The sequence below is a fragment of the Thunnus maccoyii genome, chromosome 12 (genome assembly GCF_910596095.1).
Source record: "Thunnus maccoyii chromosome 12, fThuMac1.1, whole genome shotgun sequence".
Taxonomy (NCBI): Eukaryota; Metazoa; Chordata; class Actinopteri; order Scombriformes; family Scombridae; genus Thunnus; species Thunnus maccoyii.
In genome coordinates this window covers 13,487,710-13,511,630 of record NC_056544.1, presented here as the reverse complement: position 1 = coordinate 13,511,630, position 23,921 = coordinate 13,487,710, and the positions used below count along the sequence as shown (strand labels likewise).

Genomic DNA, 23,921 nt, shown 5'->3' with positions numbered 1-23,921 from the left:
TTCACTGTTTGCTTCTTTGTTGTTGATGGTGGCTCAGTAGTGAAAAAAGACTCAAAAAGATGCACATTGATCAAAACTAGCCCTAACCCATCTTCTCTCTCCTCTCTTGTGTCTTTCTCTCTGCTCAGATGCGGTACCAGAGGACCTGGTGGAGCCCTTTTACCGGGACCAGTACAACCAGGAGCACCTGAAACCTCCAGTGGCCTGCCTGCTCCAGTCTGCAGAGCTCTACTGCCGCGCAGGAAGCCTGATCCTCCGCAGCGATGCAGTCAAACCTTTACTGGGACACAACGCTGTCATCCAGGCTCTGGCCCAGAAAGGCCTGTATGTCACCGACCAGGACCGACTGGTGACTGAGAGAGATCTGACCAGTACGCCAATACACATGGTGAGTGAAGATGTATCTGACAGAGTACATGAGTGTATTCGGTGATAGAGTCATATTAAAGAAGATTTTTCTGCTGCTTTTATCCTTTACAGTTCAGCCTAATAGTTGTTTCTGTATGTGTGTGTGGACTTTAAACCTAGACTTTTGTATTTATTTAAGCTCTTGTTAATTTTGTGCTACTGCAGAGTCTTTTTTCAGTTTTGTCCTGCACATAAATCCACATTTTCCCACTTAAAAATACCAGTACATATATGGTCATAACTGTGGAGATCTATCTGATGTGTGAAATTAGATTGCTTGATTTAGATTTGAAACTTGAGAGAAATGCTGATCACAGTTTTCCAGAGCTCAAGATTACATCTTCATATTATTTGATTTTCTCAACTAACTGTCCAAAATGCAAAAATGTAAAATTTACAATTAAACAAAATAGAGAAAAGCAGCAAATCCCCACAAATATGTACCATATTTGCCTGATAAGTGACAACAAGATTATCAAAATCTGTGATAATCAATTCATTGTCAGCGACATAAACATACAGTCACACTGGATGCTGTTTTTTATCTTTCCCTGCATGTCTTCATATGGGGAATAAGTGTGTTATATGATAGCATGTTTGTGTGCACCGCTCCATGTGTCCTACTGTTAGACTGCCCTCCAAGATCTGTCCTGTTGAGAGAAAAACAACCGCTAATGACGGGTTTCCTATAGCAACCCTATTACTCACTGTTCGGCCTCTGTGTCATTAGACAGCACAGGGCAAACATGCCTTAGTTTACACCAGCCTAAGACACAAGGACATATTCAAGTACTGTAGTATGTTGTTGTACTGTTTTGTCATTACTGCATACAGCACTGGATGGAAGAACATAATATCCCAGCAACTTACAAGTACTTTCATTACCTATTAATGTGTTCATTATGTTTTGATTTATCTGTTAGTCTAGCTATTGTCAGACAGTAGTTAAATACGCTCCATTATAAGTTGTGTGAACCTAAACTGATGTCTTCAAATTGCTTGTTTTGTCCAGCTAAGACACCCTAAATCCAAATATACTCAGTTTACACTAAGATAAAATAAAGAAAAGCAGTAAATCCTCAAATTTGAGAAGCTGGAACCAATTAATGTTCGGCATTGTTCCCTGAAAAATGACTTGAATGGTTGTTAATTATCTGTCAGCGGAATAATTGACTAATTGTTTTAGCAGTAGAACATGATACTGTCACCTTTCTAATGGATGTGAGTAGAGTGGAATAGATTATAAGTTTGAGTTAATTTATGAGAGAAGGGTGAGTCTGTGGCAGACACACTGCTAGCACACGCATGGCTGGAGACCGGGTACTTCTGCTGACGCCAAAAGGTGTCTGCATTGCAGTGCACCCTCTCCTCCCCCTCCCTCTCCTGCTCTCTCTCTCTCTCTCTGTCTGTCTCACTGTTTCGTTCCTCAACTCTCTTGTCTTTCTCTCTGTTTGCCACCTGCCTCCTCCTCCTCACTGTCTCTCTAACTCTCTTTTCTTATCACACTTTTTTTTTAGCCTTTCCCTCCTCAGCTCCGCCTCATCTAAACTCTATTTTTGCAGATTAAATCAGACTGGAACGCTGTTATCTCCTGAGTATTTAATTGAGGCTTAAGCATATTTCATCAAGTCCGTCTGTGTCCACACATCTTTCTGTCTCCCAGGTTGTAGCCAGGATTTTATGGATGTTCTATAACTCATTGATTGAGGATCATGATGGGTGGAGATTTACTGCAACGCTTAATAAGCCCATGTCCCTTTCACACCTGTGTAGTCTGGTGTATGTCCATATATCTCTCTCTCATTCTCTGTAACTCTGTGGCTGCTGATTTACTGGACAGTTTTACTGACAATGTTAAGTAGACAAATGGAGCCTAAAGCCTAACACTATTGACCTTCATTTGTGTTGCACACAGCCAGGCTATTTGTTAATGTGTCCTCCCTTATTGTTACTCTGTGTCTCTCTGAATTCACTAGATTGGTTGGGAAAAGTAGAGGTAGCTGCTAGTAACTGTCTCTGTGTGTATTTGTGGACTCAGCAGGATCATTTCAGTCACGCCAAAGTCGAGGCTTTTCATTTTGGGTTATAGTATATCTGCAGAGAAAATGATGACCTCATGGTTTTCCAAATACTGTGCAAGAGAGGAATAACTCATGTCAGCAAGGAGGAGGAGGAGGAGGAGGAGGAGGAGGAGTGTGGCAGTCTGTCAGAGGACGAATAGATATAGAGGAGGGAGGGAGGGGTGTGATGGAGTTTAGGGGCTGCCATTTGGCTGATATCCAGGAGGAAGCAGGAAAGTGGAGCAAGAGATGAGAGGAAAGGGTGAATGTCTACAAGAGGATGAATGGAAAAGGGGAGATGGGAAAAAGCTATGGAAAGGCAGTTAAGGAAAGATAGAAAGGAGGAGAGGAAGGGTAAGGTATTGCCTTTTTGGCGGGCAGGATGACATGTGTGTGCCAGAGAACGAGTGGAAAAGACCTACTGTTGATGTGGCCATCTGGAAAGGGGGGAGAGGGTTGGGGAGGGGGAAGCAAGGGAGACGATGGGGGAGGAGATAGGAGCGGAGTACATGGAGAGCAGGGAATGTTAGGAAAGGAGAGGAGGGAGGGAGGAAGGAAGGAAGAAGACGTGATGTGCAATACTGCAGCACGGTAGAGGGTGGGGTCTCACAGTGAGTCAAAGCACGTCTGGTGCACAAATGAGAGCCCTCACCCCCCCCCACCCTAACCTCACCCCCTCCTATAAAACACACACATGAACACAACCCTCCAAAGAGCTGTCAGACCTCCAACAGTGTGCACAAGACCTGTGTGTCCATTTCTAGCTTTACTTTCCTGTTTCCCTGTTATTTTTTTTTTTTTTTTTTGTTCTCCTCTCCGCTCGTGCACACGCTTCACGCTGCCCTCCGAGAGTTAAAACACTGAGACGAGAAAGTGACGGAGGAGAGGGAACTGGAGCAGTAATTGAATGCGCCTGCAGAGGGGCGTGTACCTTCATCTAAAAGCTTTCTGCCGAATAACCCCTGAAAGATTTGGAAGGGTTTTATGGATGCGTGTGTGAGAAAGATAGCAAGACAGGTCATTCTTTTTAGTGGCAGTTTGGACAATATTGAGCCATAATTGTCAGTGGACACTAACATCTCAATAGAGCCAGACGTGTAGGTGTAAAGTCGTGCAATAAAAACACTTGTGTTGCTCAGATGTGGGTCAATTCTGAGTGTGTACCTGCGTTGAGCGGACACCTTTCATGTTTTAGGAGAAAGAGGCTACTTTGATTATCTGTTTGCTCAGCTGTATCGTGCTTTCCTATAGATGCCTTTGATCAAGGTTGCGCGCACACACACACACACACACACACGTGCAGCCATGTAACAATAGTGTGAATGAATGCTGATGTGCTTGTTAGTGTGCACGAGTGTACCGCAGTTCTTTACAGCTCCTTATGACCAGTGTCTGCTATTTCCACAGCCTTATAAGGTGTGCCTGTCACCATGAGTGGTTGAGACTTGCTTCTGTTCACACACACACACACACACACATTCACGCACACACACACGCACATACACACACACACACACACACGCACACTAAAGGTCTTTGTGAAGGGATAATAGACAGCACATGGCTTTTAAATCCATGCTGTAGTGTCAACAGTAACGTTTTTTTCCTGTGGATATGAGAGCAGTCTGTAGATATATAAGCTCAATATACTGTCTCTTGGGCATACACCTATATATACATATGCACACACACATTCATGTACATGCACACAGACATGCATGTTAGCTCTGAATTAAATGTCTCATTAGAAACAATGAGAAGACAGTGGCACAGACAAACCTGCGTAACACAGTGGGGAACACTTACCTTTGAAATTTGTCAAAAAACACAAATTGCAAACTTGTGAATTTAGCATCAGAGTTTCAGTTTCTTACTTTTGTAAAGACATTTAAAATATAATTATATGATTAATAATATTAACAATAACAACAACAATATTTTTTTTTATTTCTCCCTTAAAGTAGAGACTGTGTGAAAAGGATTTGGGTGGGGAGAGGGGGTTGAATCCTATGTTTCACTTTTTAAAATAGACTAATTAAAGGAATAGTTTGACATTTTGGGAAATATGCTTATTCTTTTGTTTCAGATTTAGATGAGAAGATCTGTTCCACTCTCATGTCACATATTACAGCTACCCTGGCTGTCCAAAGTTTAAAAATATGCCTTCAAGCACCTTTTAAAAGTCACTAATTAAATGGTTTGATTCATATGCAAACAGACACATGAAAACAACATGTTGTTGTTGCGTGCTGTAACTATTAAACTATCATACCCTCCCATGCTCTCCCGAAAAAACAAGACTACCCTCCCTCAAAAAGAAGAAGAAAGCACATAATCTTCCCACTCCTCTGATGCCATCCCCCATCATTTTCAGATAAAAAACCTGCAGTTTTGTCAAGTGATGGCTAAACCTCAATATACACAAGTACAAATGTCACATTCAGTGTTTCTAAAATGTGATTTTTCAGATGTTGCAAAATCCCTACTGAAAAAGAAATGATCACAAGTGATTTGTCACGCACATTTAAATTCATGTGGCCTCTCCGCCCAGAGCTCTGAACAGACACACACACTCGTGCGCACACACATACACACACACACACACCTACACAAGCTTCTTAACTACATTAAAGATTTAGGAGTTTTTATGCAAATGACTTCAGAGAAGCTTCGATCACAGCTCAGTAGGTTTTCATGAAAATGGTGTTTTCTGGATCTCTCCACCTCCAGTCTTAAGCTGCTTGGCCTGTCTCTCCCTCTGCCTGCCTGCCTGCCTGTCTGTCTGTCTATTTGTCTGTCTGTCTCTCTGCATGAGCTGCGTGTCAGTCAGGCAGTCCAGCTGTCAGCCAGACCAACTACAGCACCACTGAAGGAGAATGCACACAGTGTCAAATATTTGGCAATATCCTGAAGATGCAGGAATTCAAAACAGTGCCTGCAGACTGTTTGGCAGACAGTTCAATATCATGCTCATGTAATGTGGCAGCTCTGTGTTCAAGCAACAATGTAAGAACTCTTCTGTTTACGCAGGTGTTAGACTCAATAAAACATACATCATTACACAGGTCAGCTCGGTGTCAGTGTCTACAAACATCTATGTTAAACTCCCAGTAAGTTTAGATTTTATTAGGGCTTCAACTAACATTTATTTTCATCATCAATTTTTCTGCTGATTATTTTCTAAATTCGTTGTTTAATCGTCTATAAAATGTCAACAAAAATAGAGAAAAATGTCTGTTATAATTTCTTAGAACCCAAGGTTCAAATGTCTTGTTTTGTCCAATCAAGGGTCCAAAATCCAAACCTATTCAGTTTACTATCATGTACAATACATAAAAGCCTCAAATCCTCAGAATGGGAAGCTTGACAAGCTGCAAAAAGCAAATGTTTGGCATTTTTCCTTAAAAATTACTAAAAGGATTATTCAATTATTATTCGATTAATCAACTAATCGTTGTAGCTCTAAATTTTGTAGTTGTCATGTCTATTTGATGAATATATATTTCAGATCTAGTGCTAAAATGATTGATTACTTGATTGATTATTAGGGGGAAAATGTATTAACAATTTGGATCACTGATAAATTCTTTGAGTAACAAATCGCTGGATGTTCTCTGGTTTGGCAACAGCTTTTCTCTGTTGTATGTCATTGTAAATTGAACATCTTTGGATTTTGCTCTGATGATGTGACAAAACAAGCAATTTGAAGACCTTCACCTAGGCTCTGGGAAATCAAGATGGGCATTTTTCACTATTTTCTGACATTTTCTAGACAATGTGGTTCATGAGTTTATAAAAAGAAAAACATACAATCAATAATGATGATAATTAGGCTTACCCAGTTTGGAAGGATAAGCCTTTGGTGCTTTTTTTTAATTAAATGAGATTGTATGAATTAGGAGCAGTTAATGACAACTGCTCACATCAGGCGACACTTAAGTCAAGTTTTTTTAAGTATCTAAGCACTTATTTCCATGAGGAGTTTGTTCCCAACAGCCATGTTTCTTCTGAGCATGTTGTCTGTTTAGACTGGCAGGAGAGCAGGTGGAGCTGACGTTGAGCACCAGCGCAACTCAGAGTCGTTGCACCGGATCGGTTGTTCCTTTCTTGGGGAAACACATGGTCACACTGGCTGTTATATGAGGCTCTGTGGTTATGAATAGAGGCCTGTACTTAACAGTACGGATTCTGGTGGGACGATGAGGTGCTCACTGCTTGTTTGTGTCTATTGGCTTGAGTCACCTGGGTCATGGAGCACCTGACTCCAGATGTTTGTTCAGTTAAGTTGGACAGATAGATGCTTAGGTAAGCAACGAGCTCACTCACACTGTAAGCACATACACACAGAGAGTGTCAATGTTTTTGAGTAGACCTGTGGTGTGACAGGAAAGGGAAGGGGAGGTCCGCTGGTCTGACCGGCCTGGAATGGGATTAGAAAGGCCAGGAGAATGTCAAGCTTTGTGTAGGTGTTGATGGCCGGTAAAACTCACTTGTGTAAAATGAATGACTCAAAATTAAGTAACGTGTGCACGATAAAGTTAGTTCAACAGTTTCACAAGTGGTCAAAGATAAACTTTTAAAAAACCTAAAAACTTCCTTTTGTCCACAAAAATGTCCTTAGTTGACAGCACAAGACAGTGTAGGTTTAAAGCGTGATAGACTTACTGTAGTTACTGTAACTTACCCCCTGCAACAGACGCTACATTAAGCTAACAAAAGTTTGTTTGACACTTGTAAGATCTCTGCTTACATAGCAAACACTTGCACAGTGGCTCAGTCTGAAGATAACATGAACTCACACAGTGGAAGCAAAGCCAATGTGATGCAGTGGATGAAAGGTCAGTGTGGAGGAATATGTGCATTTTAAAACAAAACTCTCCATCACTACACAAAGACAGCTGTGGAAAGAAAGATTGCAGGCTATGAATACTTCAGGTGAAAGGTCTCACGTTTTGCCATCAGTTGCTTGATATTTTTCTTTTGGAATCCCGACCTGAAATGTGTTTGATGCTCCAGCGGAGCAATATGTTATATTTGTGGTAGACATTAGGGACGCACTAATCCAATAAACTGGATCGGTGTTGGCACAGATATAAACTTAATGAGCGGATCAAATATCGACCATATGTGACTGATCCTTTATTCAGTTGTATTGTGCTGCCAGCTGAATTTTGAGCACCACAGCAACCCCTCATGCAGAAACATGCCTTATTTATTGATATTTGCCAGCAGTTATTATTCCGTCACTCAGACTGTATCATTACAGCATTCTCAATAAATAGTAACTCATTGTTTCTTCTTCTACACTTAAGAAATGATGTGTAGTTAAATCTTTATAGAAAAATGACCAATCAGTTCCACACAGTGAGGTATACAGATTTTAAGTTGGGGAATAAAGTAAGTTTAGTTTAGATAAATAAGTTTAGATATTATATCAGTATCTAAATCAGTATCATATCAGTATTGGGAGAGAAAAAGTCACATTGATTTATCCATAGAGGACAGTTTTTGTCAATTATGTGCACAGAGGACACCTTTTGCATTATTAAGCACATTTATTAAATCAGCAATCAGTCAGTCAGTTGCTGTGGTGCAGATGGTGCTTTCAGAGCTGCATCCAAAGAGTTAACACTTGCACATCTTTATTTCTTTCTTGAGAACAAATCTTATGATAGTGTTCTTTTTTTTTTTGTTTTTTTTTTTTTGAATAAAACCATCTGTTTCAACAGTTTTTGGCAACTTTGCAGATAAAGAATACTAAGAAAGCCTACACTTTCAGCACTATTGTCACAGACAGACACGGAAATATAAAATGAGGTTTGGTGCTTTTGGAAAGAAAATTAAATGGAAATTCTAGATATGTGCTTAAATTCGTTTTTTTTTAACTTGCTGCTGCGTGTCTCCACAGAGTTCCCATCTGGCACTTATAGATACCCTGATGATGGCGTACACGGTGGAGATGGTGAGTGTGGAGAGGGTGATGTCCTGCATCAACAGGTACTCCTCTGCTGAACCTTCACACAGTGACGGACACATCCAGGAGCTGCCTTATGACACAGAGGACGCAATCACCACCTGGATCAACAAGGTATACACACACACACACACACACACACACACACACAAGCATATTTCTGTGCACACAAAACCACCAGAACACAAGCTTTCTCATTTCAGAGGAGAACAACTGTACACATCCTTAAGCCCTTCACACTGGTGACCTTTTATTTCACACACAGTTCTTTGTTTCACTCCGGATATAGAAGACACGAGAGGTGCTGGAAAGTATGTCAGCGCTCAAATCTTCCACTGCTGGTTGAAAATCTAATATGTTGGCAAGATAACCAACTGAAGAACTGGCAATAACCACATGTAATCATGACAGATTACCGAAGGCTAACTGACTCAACCTAACATCCTCCAGTCTGCTAAAGCAGGCTCGGAGAGTGAAGTCAAACCGTGAGTTTTAAGCTTTAAGAGGGCAGCGGTTAAGTCTCAGTGATTGCATCTTTAGTTTATTTCGTCATCTTACAGACTATTTACTCACTTAAAGTTGCTTTTACTGACCCTGCAGGAGATGGTTGAGACATTTTGTACAATTGTCTCAAAACATGACGTTGACCTAATTTTAACTCTCTAACATCATACATCTCTAACTAACATTTTCATTCCTCACTGAAAGAAGCTTATGTGCTTCCTGCTCCCATTTGCAGGCTGAAGGCAACAAGATACACATGAAGGATTCATTAAGAGACACAGACACTTAAAAAAACACATGGCAGATTGTCTCTCTATTTAGCTCTGAGACATTGCACGGCATGCTTGGGATTGTTCGATGCGGCTTTGTGTGTCCTCAGGCCAAAATGTTGCATCACTGTTTATATAGACCCTTTGAAGACAGGGGAGCAGTAATCATAAAAAAGAGGGCTTTTTAAGAAAAATACTATGACTGGAGTATTCTTTGAAGTTGTTTCTACATTGCGCTCTAATCGGAAGTCAGCTGAGTGCTTTTATATTAGGTTACAGTAATATTTACCGTAAGTGGTTAATGGGCAGAGGTGGTGGTGAAAAGTTTTTCTTTGATGTGTGGACTCTCTTGTTCTCATGTTCGAGTTTCTCCCCTCTCCAACACAAACTCACCATTCAGTCTCTCAGTGAGCACCAAATACTTGTGTGAAATGTGATCTCTCTCTCTCTCTTTCTCTCTCTGTGTGTGTCTTTCTCTTGCTCTCTCTCTTTCTTCAGGTGACCGAACACCTGCGGGACATCCTCGTAGAAGAGCAGAAGCTGAGAGAAGCTTCCTTCCAGGAGTCTAACACAACACACAAAGTAAGAGCACAAATGCATGCACACAAAATCATCAATCATCCAAACAACAGGAAGTGTAAAGGAATAGTTCAACATTATTCGCTTTCTTGCCAAGAGTTTGATAAGAAGATCGATACCACTCTCATGTCTGTACTACCAGTTAGTTAAGCTCAACAAAAAAAGCATCCGGGTCTGTCCAAAGGTAACAAAATACGCCTACCAGCACCTGAAAAGCACAAATTAACACATTTTATCCAAAAAACAGTGTAAAAACAACAAGTTATGGCTTTACAGAGGTAATGGATCTGACTATTTCTCAGCTGATTGATAGGCAACCAGCTGAGGCTCAAGTCACTGCACTGAGGCAACAGTCCAGCACTAAATTTGGTGAAAAACCACAGCCTTTTTACACCTCACTTTTTATGTGGATTAAACAAAAAAGACTTAATGTGTTGATTGGTGAGCTGTAGAGGGGCTGGCAGGTGTATTTTATTTTCTTTGGACAGAGCCAGGCTAGCTGTTTCCCCCTGTTTCCATTTTTTTATGCTAAGCTAAGCTAACTGTCTCCTGGCTTTAGATATGAGAGTGGTATCAATCTTCTTGTTAAACTTGTGGCAAGATAAGTGTATTTCTCAAAAAAATAATTAGATATGAAGCAGTCAGCAGGTGATTAGCTTGGCATAGCATACAGACTGAAAGCAGGGGGGAAACAGCTAGCCTGGCTACTAAAAGTTGAAAACTCTATATGCCAACACATGTAAATCTCAATAATTAGCACATTGTATCTCTATTTTAAAAACTGCATAGAAGCTGAAATATGCAAATGACAATTTGTGGTTTTAGAGGGCGTTATGTAGTATAACAATTTCTTGACAACAATAGTGTATCTATCTGCCCAGCACCTCTGTGTAGCTGCTTCAATCTGCATACAGTCTTTATGCTAAGCTAGGCTAATCTGGTTGCTCTAGCTCAGTACACAGATATGAAAGCCGTATCAATCTTTGTCATTTAACTATCGGCAGTGAACATATTTCCCAAAAGTTTGAACTATTCATTTAAGAATGAACAGAAGCAACAGTATTTTCTTTAATGTTTTTATCTAATTTGCTTTTATTAAGAGCTGTATTTTGTGCTTCTTTGTTTTCGTTTTGTTTGTATTTTGTCTCCTCTCTGTTAACGTTTATGGATTTTAAATATCCCCTACTCTTACTCATAGGCATGAGGACATGTCTGCATCCACACAAGGCACACAGAGACACACACACACACACACACAATATGTATACATGCACACACACTCACATGCACACAGTACAGAGACCTCCCCTACAAATCAGAGGAACAGATGAGCTCAGTCACAGACCAGCTGCAGAGAAATGTTGGCAAGAGTCGCAACAAGACAACGAAATGTGCGGAGGAGGAGAGAAAGGGTGACGGACAGAGAGAGGGGGAGAAAGACACAAGAAAAGTGAGGAGGGGATAATCTGAGCGAGGGGAGGAAAGGGGAAAAATGACACCAATGTGCGAGACATGGAGAGAGGGACACTCAGGAACTTTGTCAGCTGTAGCAAAAGAGAGCCAGCAGTGACAGAGACAGGGTTGTCATCCCGCAGGGCCTTGTAGTTATGTAAGGGCCGTGTGACACAACGAGTCAGTCCACTGGGACAAACACACAGCAGCCAGCTAGTGTCCTCTTCCACTCACTTAAAAAAAGCCACAGCACAGTGCCTTATCAGGTCACGACCCCCGCTTTTAGGCTCTAAAACAGTGAGTAAAGGTAAAAAAGGGAAATCAAATGTTATCTCACTGCGAATGTGTGTATAAAGGCAAATATAAAATTAATCTGTGGCAAATGGGAATGGGTAGGTAAACTTCCTGCAATTCAAAGAGGTAAACACTGACTGAAACACTGATTCAGCTGTATGTGTAAATAGTTTGAAAGATAGCTTCAGTTGACAAAAAAAATACGATCGTAGATTAATCTGTTGACATTCAACAGGTTGTAGGACGGCGGTGTCACGTGGCGAGAGTCTTAAAATTAACTTCAAAGAGCTGCAGGATGTCATGAGTGGCTAAATCAGTTGAGAAGCAGCGTTTTATCTGCTGTGGGAGTTTTGTCCCACTCATTGTCTGAGTTAATATAGTGAGAGGGATCACTGCTAAACTGCAATTGCTCTGTAAGCTGATAATACATATGGGATACGTGACCACTCCCACACTCACTCACATATACACTCAGCTTCTTTCAAACACAACACAAGTTACAACGAGAGAAGAAGAGAGTCTTTTAAGTGAGTGTGAGGGATACGCTGTGCGCCGTTAGTCAGCTGCTTTCCTACTCCATGCTCCATCACACAGCTCCCTCTCTGCATTACGAGCTTCAACAGAAGTCTATTCACTGAGTGCGACATACTCAAGAGGAGATAATTTCACACGTACACACACACGTACGCATGCACGCGCGCACACACACACACACACACACACTAATGGATGAGCACAATGCACTTCTCAGTAAGTCGCATCTATTCTGGGATGATGTGAAAAATCTTTAACAGTGGTCTTGTGACTAAGTGCTCAGCATTTATTATGTGTGGATACTGTGTGAATGTTTGTGCTTAATATGCTTACACATACTGTACGACTATAGTTTCTGATATTATAAAGAAGTTGTTAAGATTTTATTGCTTCTATTCAGAGGGTTAATTTTTCAGTCTTTTTGTTAGATTATAGGATATCTTAAAAAACCTTTTAGCTGACTTCAATTAAATTTGGTGAGAAGTGAGGACATAGACCAAGAAATCAGTAAATGCTTTTCCACACATCCACATTTATTAAAGGATGTTCTAACAGTACAAGATAGGACATTTTTTTAAACTTACTATAATTAAATGCAATCAGGCTTTGGATCAGCCTTGTGAACATGTTTGAACACTAGGAAGATTTTTAACTGAGACATTTTGCATGAGCATCTCTGGATTAGTGAAGTGAAATCTGTATTTAGTATGATTCATTTTATTTTAAATGTGGTTTATTGATGTTCGTTACAAACCTAAATTCCGAGTATTTTGTCTCATAACAAATAACTATAGTATAGATGCTTACAGTATTTATGAGGAACAATTCAACCAGAAGAATCAAGATCTCTGTGTTACGTTCAGGTACATTAATATTAGCAACAGAAACAGGTAGTTCTTCTGATTGAATAAAAGACAAGTGTAATTTTATACTGAATAAGTTATGTTCCTCTCTGACAAACATCATTTCATCACTAGAAAAGTATATAAAGAGTAAACGTGCATTTTGATGCAGATCTAGATACAGATTTAAACATTTTATATATTAAATTGACAAATGTATAGAATTTGCAGCCTCAGCAGAGGTGTACTTTCTGAGAGTTTGTCCCGCAGTCACAGTTTAAGTAGTGAAACTTTTTAGCCTGCTGTTGGCCTAACGCCTCTCCCACTCTCTCCTGTTGTTGTCCAATCATCATCCACCAACAAGTCTCCTAGCAAATGGTACAAGAGATTAGTACCTGTAAGTCCATACACTGTGAAGAATACCTCTTCACCAACCAGCCAACTTCCTCCTCTATCTAACCTGAAACCTGTGACACACTCTCACACACCCCCCCGCCCCCCAATCCTCAGTCCTCTTGTTTGTCATCGCATGTGGCCCTGAGCCCCATCGTGCATTGTTCAAACAACCCACCCACTCCAACCCTCGTGCCCATATGCCTTAAAATCCGATTAAATAACATAGAGACCATTTTAAGTTTGTGTAGGAAACTCTACCTGGAAGAGCAAGTCCAATAGCAGGTTCAAATGAGTACCAGGAATCAGCCAGTTTATTATTTTCAATATTTTCTCCTGAAAAACATATTAGAAACTAATGCCACTTCCCCAGTTTTCCTTCTTTTACACAAGATGCTGCTGTGGAAAAAAGTTCAAATATTTACTATATAACCTGTTTATGCAAACTAAATGGAACAAAGGACAACATTTTGCCCGACAGTCTACTGTACGCAGACTGAGAGGCTGTCAGACTGTGAGAGCTGCTGTGATTAAGCCTTCCTTCATATCTGTTATAAAATGCAGACGTGAAGCAACTCCTGTGTGTTTATGGGCAGACTGGGAGTACTCTGTGGTTTCCACAGGTCTGGAGAGATGCACAGAATATCTGCAGGCAGGAAGGATGTCCTAATGTAGCTTATTATTAAACTCTAAATCACATGTACTGTCTGCTACAGCACCACAGTTGAAGTTTAGACCCCCTCAGTGCCGCTGAATTGTACAGCAGATGTATGATGCTGCAAATAATTCATTTGCTAGCATGCATTTTGTTTCGGCCTCTCCTTCCCAAGAACTAACAGCTCCTCACAAGCAATCAAAGAGGAAAATAGTGATGGGAGATTGCTTTGTTTTATCCATTTACATTAAAGATGCTGCAGTAATTCTACATGTAGTTTATGCTAGCATCTGATTATTTGCATGATTAATTTAACCTGCATTATTCCAGTTGAGCCTGAAGCCCACCCTATGCTTGAAATTCCTCAATTGAACATTTTTTGTGTGTGTGAATGTGTGTGAGTGTTACTGAGTTGTGTGTGTGTGTTGGTGCATGCAGATAAAAGTGACAACCGGAGACACAATTGTACATACACATCCAACATGATGACACATATAGTTGATGTCTTTGTGCCGTTGCCATGGTTTCAGGCTCGCTACAGGCGGGAGCATGCCCAGCAGAGGAGTGCTCCGTCGCTCCCCCTGGTGGACAACCTGCTGAAGGACAACACAGACGGCTGCGCCCTGACTGCTCTGCTGCACTTCTACTGCCCACAGGCAGTCAGACTGGAAGGTGGGGTCCGCCCCGCAATCTGTAACCACACCCACTGTTATATGTAGCTACACGCCATTTAATTGTAGTTTTTCTATCAAGTAAACACACGAGACTAAAGTCAGTTCAGTTATGTGCTTAGAAATAGGAAAGAATGGCAAACAACAAGCACAAAGGACGCTGTCTTCAGCTCTTATCTCTGCTGTAACTCTCACCACACATTTGAATAGAGGGCTTCAAACAAAGAGTTTATTTATTAGCAGTTTACTCTGATATTCTGAGGCCATGTAGCCCTATGACAATGAAAATGAGATTAAGTAAAACAGCTCTTTGACATTTAAGCCTAACTTTATAGCATTTGGTAGGATCACATGTAGCATGAAGTGTTTTAAAGGCATCAATGAGCCAAACCTTAATCCTAACTTTAATGAACAACATATTGAAGAGATTAGGGACTCTGTTCTGACCTTCTGCATTTACCGTTAATGATATAAATAGAAGAGTATTTTGAGGATGATGACCCAAGAAGGACACCGCAAGGCAGAGAGCTTTGAGGGCAGACTTGGAGAAGGCGAGCGAGACAAAGAGAAACAAAGGCTCGTTTCCTCAGTGCTCGCATGCGCCCTCATTTCTAAAAATGCGCTGGGTTGGGTTATTATTGGTCACGAGGGATATGTGACATAGAACCGTTAGAGGAGTAGCTGGCTGCTATTTCAAAGATAAACAACTCTAATGTCAGCGCTCTGAGACTCTTGGGATTGAATGTACTTCACAGGGAGCTCACACACACATGTGCACCAGATGTGAAAGCTGAGTAAACTTCATTTAGGTCTGTAATTTGCTCTAAAAATAAAATAAAAAAAGAAATACAGTAAAGGACAGAATGACATAATACCAAAGAAGTCAGCTGCTGTAATGTTTGTTTTTTTGTCCCTGATCCGTTCCTTCTTGTAAGACATCCTACGCATGCATGGGCCGCCCTTACAGTAACGTCAGGGGATAGAAATTCTGATGATTCATCTAGAAGGAGATGAGGTTTGAAAACTTGTGTCAGGAATTGTTTCAAGGATTCTGAAGGGGTTTAAATCAGATACTGCATATGGCGCACATACAAGTGAGGGAAAAGTAGGGTAATTTTCTTCTCATCTGTTCTTTTTTTAAGCCTAAACTATGCCTTATCTTTTCCTTGTCTTCCTGTCTGGCCTTCGCTATCAACCTTCCCTTGTGTGTCTATGTGTGTGTGTGTGTGTGTGTGTGTGTGACCCCTCCCCTGGCTGAACAGATATCTGCCTCAAAGAGACCATGTCTCTGGCCGACAGTCTGTACAACCTCCAGCTGGTGCAAGAGTTCTGCAGGAACAATCTCAACCACTGTTGCCACTTCAGCCTGGAGGACATGCTCTACGCACATGCATCCATAAAGGTAAGAGGACGAGTAAATACATGTATGTGGAAGGTGCTATTTTTATAATGTGGATTGAGTTGAAGAAAGAGAGAAAATAAAAGTTATTTTGGGGGGAATAAGGAGAGAAAGGGTGGGAAATGACAAATAGGCAAAAATGAGTCATGCAGGGAAAAGTTTAATAATGATTGTGTGTGTGTAGCAGGCTTGGCTCTCACTGGGGGTTGTTATTGCATGTGTGTGTGTATATATGTGTGCGCATGTATTAGCAGGGACATAAAGATCATTTTGCCACAACGAGTATTGCTGTGCTGCCAGATTAAATGAATATGACAGTCTGTGTGTGTATTGGTGCATTTCTAACACAGATGCTGTAGGCCAAATGTCCTCCCGCTCTCAGACAGAGGGCAGATTCTGCTCAGAGGAGATTCATAGTCCTGACCCGTCTCTGCCTGCCTCTCTTGTCCTCTCCCTCCTCATCCCTGCTGTGTTTTTTTTTATCACAACAACAAAATCAGTGAACTTTAGAGATAACACAACTGCTGATTCACTCTGTCCTTAGGCGGTGATCTCCCTATTTCACACACGTTTGTCTCTGATTAATAAAAGACTTACTGTACATCTGTAAGAGGATCTCTGTGCCATCCAGACATTAGCAGCCAGTGTGGGTAAATAGTATGCGGAGAGCGTGGGTAGAAACATTCGGATTCAAGTCACGGTTGCAGCTGACTGGGACTTTCCATTCTACAAAACAACATAGCAGAAGGTTTTCACACTTGTGCAATCTTTGCTTTGTATTTCTCTCCTTTTTGCTGTCTTAGTCATTCTCTACATTGTTTATAGTGTGTCTGGATTGACTGGATTATGCTACAATAGTACAAGTAGGCAAAGGAAGGGAGGAGAGAGAGTATAATGGCCATGAGGAGCAGCTAAAGACTCTGGCACACCGCCCATTCACCACAGACTCATTCCCCCTGAATCTTAACCAGTTAGTGGGTGTCTATTCATTTAATATATTACAGCAAACAAAATGTCGTTTACACCATTGAGCAGTTTTAAAATGAAAGATCAACTCTTTGGAAAAAACAGTTCAGAGGAATAGAAATGTCTGCTTTTGTTGGTTTTGCCCTTGTGGAAAAGGGAAGAAAATGGTCTGTGTTCGCTGACAGAAAGGTTTCCTACAGACCTCCATCGTCTGCATAGGCTTACAGAGTCATTCTGTTTATTGCATGAACGTATTTATCATTGATTTGGATCACTCACTCGCTGCTTTGTGCATCCATCCGTGCATATGTGACATATTTAAACTAAACTCCAGATGGTGTTTTTTGGCTGTTTTCAAGGGGTGTATGGATTTGACATTGAACAACTCAGACAATGAAACATGTGCAGACGTTCGAGTACATACACACACACCTGATTCAGTTACCTAGCAACACAGGCTGCGACCTCATTGATCTGACAGAAGGCTGTATAATCGTGCGATTGTAGCTCATCTGGCATCTTTACAGATACAACTGTGGGCAAGGAGCTGCAGCGAATGCAAAGTGACAAATTTTGTGCTAATGACATTAATATATAACTACAAAAGTTTGTGTGTGTGTCCGTCTGTGTGTGTGTGTGTGTGTGGTCTTGCAGAGTAACTACCTGGTGTTTATGGCTGAGCTTTTCTGGTGGTTTGAAGTGGTTAAACCCTCGTTTGTACAGCCCAGAGTCTTCGACCCGAATGGTACCGTACGACTTAAAATAAAATCAGCATGCAATTTGTTCATTTTTTTGATGATTATTTGACAATAATAAATGCATGCTAATTGTGATCTCTAATAATTAACTCCAGGTTGCAGCTGAATATTGAGTATATGTCATGTGTTTCGCTCTGCAGCTTGTGAGCCTGTATCATCCTGCAGAAATATGGCTCCTGTGTCCAGCCCAGTCAAACAGAGCTATGCAGACAGACCTGACAGCCCAGAGAACATCCCTGCTGAGGGTAAATATCTGTTACCAGTTGGTGATGTGGAACAGGCTATTTGCTAATGCGTGACTGTTCAGTTGTAGTCCAAACAAATGTGCATAAAACAGAACTTGGATATAAACCACATGGGTCCTGTACATCACTCATTATTTTTATATCTTCAGATCATGAAGGCAGAAGTGTCAAAATGTGAATTTAAATGGGTTTATTTCCCTCGTATGTAGAAACAGCAGAAGCCATGTTCAACACAGTTCTGTTACACTTTTACAGTTCACAGTTTATTCTCTACTTTCTCGAATTTGCACATACAAAGCTTTTGTTTGGCTTTGAAAATGATATAAACATTACTAAAAGCAGCTTCCTTCCTGTTGCATGAATACAAAACAGTGAAACAGAATCTGGATGCTTTTTGTTTTGATACCTGAGGCCCTCTAGTGGATTGTAATCATCCATACAGTAGCTCTAATGCTGCCATGTTGCTGTTGAAACCTCTTACTGAATATTTTTTAGCTTATTATTTAGGAAATATTTTGGTAATTATCTGGGAGTAGTAGCCTGAAGGTGAGGTCTTGAGCAGGTAGTTCAGATCTTCTAACTAACTGGAAAAATCTTGGCCCAGTTTTGCTACTTTTAAGTTGCATTGTGAGTACATACTGTATGTAAGCCTTGTTCTTCCTGTCTTATCTGTCTCTCAAACAGGTGTAATGAAGAGGGCTAACTCAATGTCCTACATGGATGGCTGTGTTGGAACGTGGCCAAAGGAGAAACGGTTAGTACCTAAAGTTGCCCTACCAAAGCAGACGATATTCATTGACCTGCATATGTGAAGAGGTCTGTTGTTTCCTTGTTAAACTAAAACCAGATCTCCCTCCCTCTTCCTCCCTCAGCTCCTCCTCTCGGGGAATCTCCTTTGAGATTCCTCTGGATGGAGACCCGACCATGCCGCTCAGTGAAGCTCCCCCCCTCCGCGGCATGACCCGCTCCGCCAGCAGTGACGGTCTCGGTTTCAAAGTTCACTATGCATCTCGAGGAGGCATGAAGCGCCACCTCTCCCTCATGCCCGTCAATGTAAATGGCCAGAGCCGACACATACCAGAGGAAGATGAAAACTTCACCTCCCACAAACCCCTGGGGCGGAACAACACATTCTCGATTAAGAACCAAAGCAGGTGCAGAAGAATGTTAATTTAGATTTGGTTTATGGAGAATTTTGCAATTTTCCCATAAGAGACAAATTCATGGATGTTTTTTTATAACTCTCTCTGCAGTTTAATGGTACAGTTCAATGCAGTGTATGTTTTGTGATGTAAGGACTGTTTTTACTGCTTTTATTTTTCTTTGTGAAACAAAGAGGTTAAATGTATTAATTAGCCCATATTTATAGTTTGCAAAAAACTTCCAAGGGAAGAGCAAGTGTGATATGCATGCTAGCACCTGCAGCACCATTATACATTAGCTGCCTGCTCAGGTGCATTTTCTGTCCTGCTCTTCACCTTTTCACATTTCAACATCTAGAGAAACTTAACATATGGACTAATAGAAAATAATTTACTTAATTTTTGAACCCCTCCCTCCAAAAACTAAGATTCCAGGTATCACAGGAGTCCCAGATGTTAATTAAGTGATGTGAGACCCCTATTATTTAGAAAATTGGTTGAATGGTGATCTTAGCTTTGCTCACATCAGTTCATGAATGTCTGTGGGATGAGAACAGCTACTAGTAGGGTAGTACACCTTCTCCAGTGCTGAGTATGTGCCTGTACAAAATCAAAAAATTACAGAATAGTCAGAATTACTTTTTTCCAAAACATTTTGTACCATTCTTTTATGCTTAGATGTTTTTGTTAATAGTTAAATTAGGAACTTTCAAAACAGAAATTATGCGCTGTCAAGATAAACCAGCAGCCATCTATCTCTGCTCGTTGCAGTAAACATGTTCGAACTGCATGAAGGGCATCTACCAGTTTATCTGACTCTGGGGAAGTAGGAAAATCTGTAATCAATCATCAGTTAATTTGCCCAAACCTGTCCCTAGGTACTCCAATGGAGTCCTCCCAGACAGCAATCACCATGGTAACCACAGTGGTCACATCAGCCCATCAACTCCTCCGAGCATCGAGGAGGCCCTGAAGATCATCCATGACACAGAAAGGCCCCACGCTAGCCTCGGCGTGGGGGACGGAGACAACGGCTTCTTTCTCCACGGTGCAGAGTCTTCAGACCCTCCAGGGGCGCTGGGTCTAGGAGACGACCAGGGTTCAGCTAAGGCCCGGTTGAATGACCACGACCCCAACTCGGTCTCCACTGATGAGGTTGACACAGGCATCCACGTGAGGACAGAGGACATCCAAAGCTTGGACGAGGACTCCTCCTCTCTGAGAGACTATTCAGATATAGACCCGGACTGTGAGGCCGTGACCAGGTCGTGCCCTCTGCCTGACCAGGCGGAGAGGGAGAGAAACGGAGAAGGAGGGCTTACAGGGGTCGGTGATTCTAACCTTGAGGGTGAGAGGGGAGATGGAGTCGAGAGGAGCAGCCCCTGTCCCAGTTCAGCACCCACGCTCCCCAGATCCCACACAGTTAGCCCTGCCTTGTCCTCGGGTGGCTCTACAGGTGGCATGGTGCGGATGACGAGCTTTGCAGAACAGAAGTTCAGGAAGTTAGAGGGGAGGAGTAGTGGAGGAACAACACCAGAGAGTTCAGATCTCAATGTACCATATACACACCAGACTAAAATCTATTCTTCTCAGGTTTGTGTCAAAATTCATTCATTCTTTCACTCAAACATCCACCCTTTCTAAAATATGTGTGTCAAAGGCAGAAATGCAATTTGGAGCGATTAAGCTTGGCATACTAATTCTTCTCTCTTCACTCTAGATCTCCACACCCCCTTTGCCGATCACATCTCCCTCTCCAATAACGCCTTCACCCAGAGACCCCTCCCACCTGATTGCCTCAGAGATGATTCAACTGAGGATGAAGCTGGAAGAGAAACGCAGAGCCATTGAAGCCCAGAAGAAGAAGGTAAAAGTATAGAGAGAAAGAGAGACAGTCGACAGCAGAGCTTCAATATAAACATCCACGTTATGATGCCATCTTTCCATTTTCCAGGTGGAAGCAGCTTTCACTCGCCACCGTCAGAGGATGGGTAGAACAGCCTTTCTGAATGTAGTGAGAAGAAAAGGAGTCACTGCCCCGCTCAGCCCCGGCTCAGGGGGAGCAGAAACGCCTTCCCCAGAGCCACTCATGTCCTCAAAAGAGACCAGCCAGGGCAGCATGGAGCGGGCGGAGAGGTGCAAGCCAGACGGAGCAGCTCCCAAATCTCCCTGTGAAGATGGAGGTGAGTAGGGCTGCAACTAAGGATTATTTTCATTATTGATTAATCTGTCACTTATGTTCTGATTTAGAATTCATTATTTATGTATAACATGTCTAAAAAAATGTGAAAAATGCCCAGCACAGTTTTACAGAGAATCTTGAATTTGCTTGTTTGTGGTGATAAAGGTGTGGCTCCAGGTGAAATCGACCTTGCGGAATACACACGCTCCATTGAGAGGCTGAACACGTCGCTGGGCTTCCTGCAGACGGAGATGCAGCGTTTGGCTCAGCAGCAGGAGAAGATCATGGCTATGAGAGAACAACATCAACAAGCCTGGGTCATTCCTCCTCCTGCTCCATCTCCACACAGGTATCACTTACTGGTAGCTATTTATAGAAAAATCATTAACCATCATCCTGCAGACCCTCTTAAGTGTTCTTGTCCCCTCCTACACACAGGCAGCTCCGTGAGTTGCGTAGCAGCAGTGTCACAGGCCGAGGGTCGGGTCGAGGATCAGTGGGGTCCTTGTCTCCCATCTTGTCCTCTTCCGGGTCTCCCCGTGCTCCCAATCGTTCCCCTGCTGGCATCAAGCGGCGGCCAGCCTCCTTCCACGCCAGGACACCTCGCACTCCACGGCCAAATGATCTGAAGGTCACACCCTTCAGTCGAATGCTCAACACTCCCACCTCAGTGGACAGCCTACCCAGACTGAGGCGTTTCGCTCCGAGCCAAACACAGACCAGCTCGTTTGCCTACCTTGGCCACGATGACGGGACTGGGGAATACAAGAACCAGGAGGCCAGTAACAGCAAAGAAAACACTAAGGACAAAGAAGAGACGGCAGCAAGGAAGAGTGCAGGCACTCCTCCGTCTCCAACTAAAGAAGCAGCCAAAGAGAAGGAAGATGAAAGACCAGAGGAGAGGAGAGAAGCAAAGCAGGCTCAGTTGAAGGTCGAAGGCAAACAGTCGAGGACAACAGGGGTGTTGTGTCAGCCAGCGTCTGATACCCGAGGGGCCGCAGGCAGCCAAGGAGACTCCCAGGACAGGAGAGACCTGGTGGAGGTGACCATGTCTGGGCCGAAGCCTCCAGATAGCCAAGGCCAGGAGGTGACAGGAGAGGGAGAAGCAGGAGCAGACACTTATGGAGAAGACCAGAAGATGTGCTGTGGATTCTTCTTCAAGGTGAACTGAAGCTACAGAATTATATATGATAGTTATCATGCTCACGTAAAAAAAATTATCATTTTAATTATTATTATTAATATTTATCTTTTTAATATCAAGGATAATATTGATATTATAAATATCTATAACATGAATGGAATTCTCAAGCTGAACAAAAACACTAGGTAGAAGGTATAATGCTGAATTGGACACAGTTTTAGTCATAAATTAAAAAATATAAATTTGAGCTGCATAATTTAGTAAGACCATACTGCTTGTAGTTCTTTTTTGGGAAAATAGAGACCTCTGTGGATTTGGTTTCCTTCAGAGTGAGCCAGGCTAGCTGTTTCCCCCTATTTCCAGTCTTTGTGCTAAGCTAAGCTAACTGGCTGCTGGGGACTAATATGAGAGTGGTATCAATCCTCTCGTCTCTCTTTTCACCAGAAAATGAATAAATGTAACTCCCAAAATTTTGAGATATTGCTTTGCTTTGCCTGCTCATGCTGCTATATATCCACTTTTTTCTTTTCTTTCTCTTCTCAAAGGTTTGGTTGACTTAGCTAACCAGCTGCTAACCTATCCTGATAGCCTGCCATCATCAAAGCATTCTTGTTCTTTACTGTTCCCATATGGAGTATAGCAGACCTTTTGATTCAATGGCAAAAAAAGCACAGATGAAACGAAATACAATTATTTCAATTGTTGCAGCAATTATTATTAGTTGCAGTTATGTTTTACAGGACAAAATGTTGATTCAACATTCAACATTTCAATTTATCCATTTGGTCATTTGAGCCCTGCTGCAGTGACACTGCAGCCCCCTAGCAGGTCCCATCACCCACTTTGGGAACCACTGCAGAAAAACTGTAATCACAACTGATATGCACAGTTCATTACCTTCTCATAAATAATGCCATCTATACAGCCTTATGGTCCTTTATGCAGGTAGTGGCAACAGCAACTGTGTGAGCCTGGCACAACATGTGCAGTATCGTGCTTGTTGAGCCATGATCTGATCAGAGACAATACACGAGTGAATCTAGGCCAAAAAAAAGGGCCAGAACACAGACTCATCGTAGATAATTACACTTTCATTATAGAGATGCCAGATCTTTGCTGACAGAAGGTAATTAATGCCATATTAAATACTACTTTCCCCCATACTTATGTGTATTTTTTTTTACATCCATTTAATCTTGATAATTGATGATAGTAGTTTTATATACTATACTTGTTTTTGTGTTTCCCCACCCATCAAACACCAGGATGATATGAAAGGGGAAGAGGACATGGCAGCAAAGAAAGCAGCTCTGCTGGAGAAGAGGCTGAGGAGGGAGAAGGAGGCACAGGTGAAGAAGCAACAGCAGGAGCTGGACCAGGAGCAGAAGAAGGAAGCTGCAAGGTTCGTCTGTCTTTCTTACTTACTGTCTGTTTTTCTTAGCACCCTAGC

The 23,921-nt window shown here is 41.9% G+C and overlaps 1 protein-coding gene across 1 annotated transcript in view; it reads left to right on the top strand.

Moving 5' to 3' along the window:
- camsap2b (calmodulin regulated spectrin-associated protein family, member 2b) overlaps positions 1 to 23,921 on the top strand; it is a 33,146-nt gene that overhangs the window by 5,858 nt on the left and 3,367 nt on the right. The window contains exons 2-16 of the mRNA XM_042428953.1: positions 129 to 388; positions 8,377 to 8,556; positions 9,714 to 9,797; positions 14,495 to 14,636; positions 15,898 to 16,037; positions 17,655 to 17,745; positions 17,899 to 18,003; positions 18,688 to 18,757; positions 18,876 to 19,157; positions 20,024 to 20,738; positions 20,866 to 21,012; positions 21,100 to 21,328; positions 21,493 to 21,676; positions 21,766 to 22,489; positions 23,737 to 23,873. Of these exons, the coding sequence (XP_042284887.1) occupies positions 129 to 388; positions 8,377 to 8,556; positions 9,714 to 9,797; positions 14,495 to 14,636; positions 15,898 to 16,037; positions 17,655 to 17,745; positions 17,899 to 18,003; positions 18,688 to 18,757; positions 18,876 to 19,157; positions 20,024 to 20,738; positions 20,866 to 21,012; positions 21,100 to 21,328; positions 21,493 to 21,676; positions 21,766 to 22,489; positions 23,737 to 23,873 (3,490 nt within the window). The remainder of the gene's footprint in view (positions 1 to 128; positions 389 to 8,376; positions 8,557 to 9,713; positions 9,798 to 14,494; positions 14,637 to 15,897; positions 16,038 to 17,654; positions 17,746 to 17,898; positions 18,004 to 18,687; positions 18,758 to 18,875; positions 19,158 to 20,023; positions 20,739 to 20,865; positions 21,013 to 21,099; positions 21,329 to 21,492; positions 21,677 to 21,765; positions 22,490 to 23,736; positions 23,874 to 23,921) is intronic.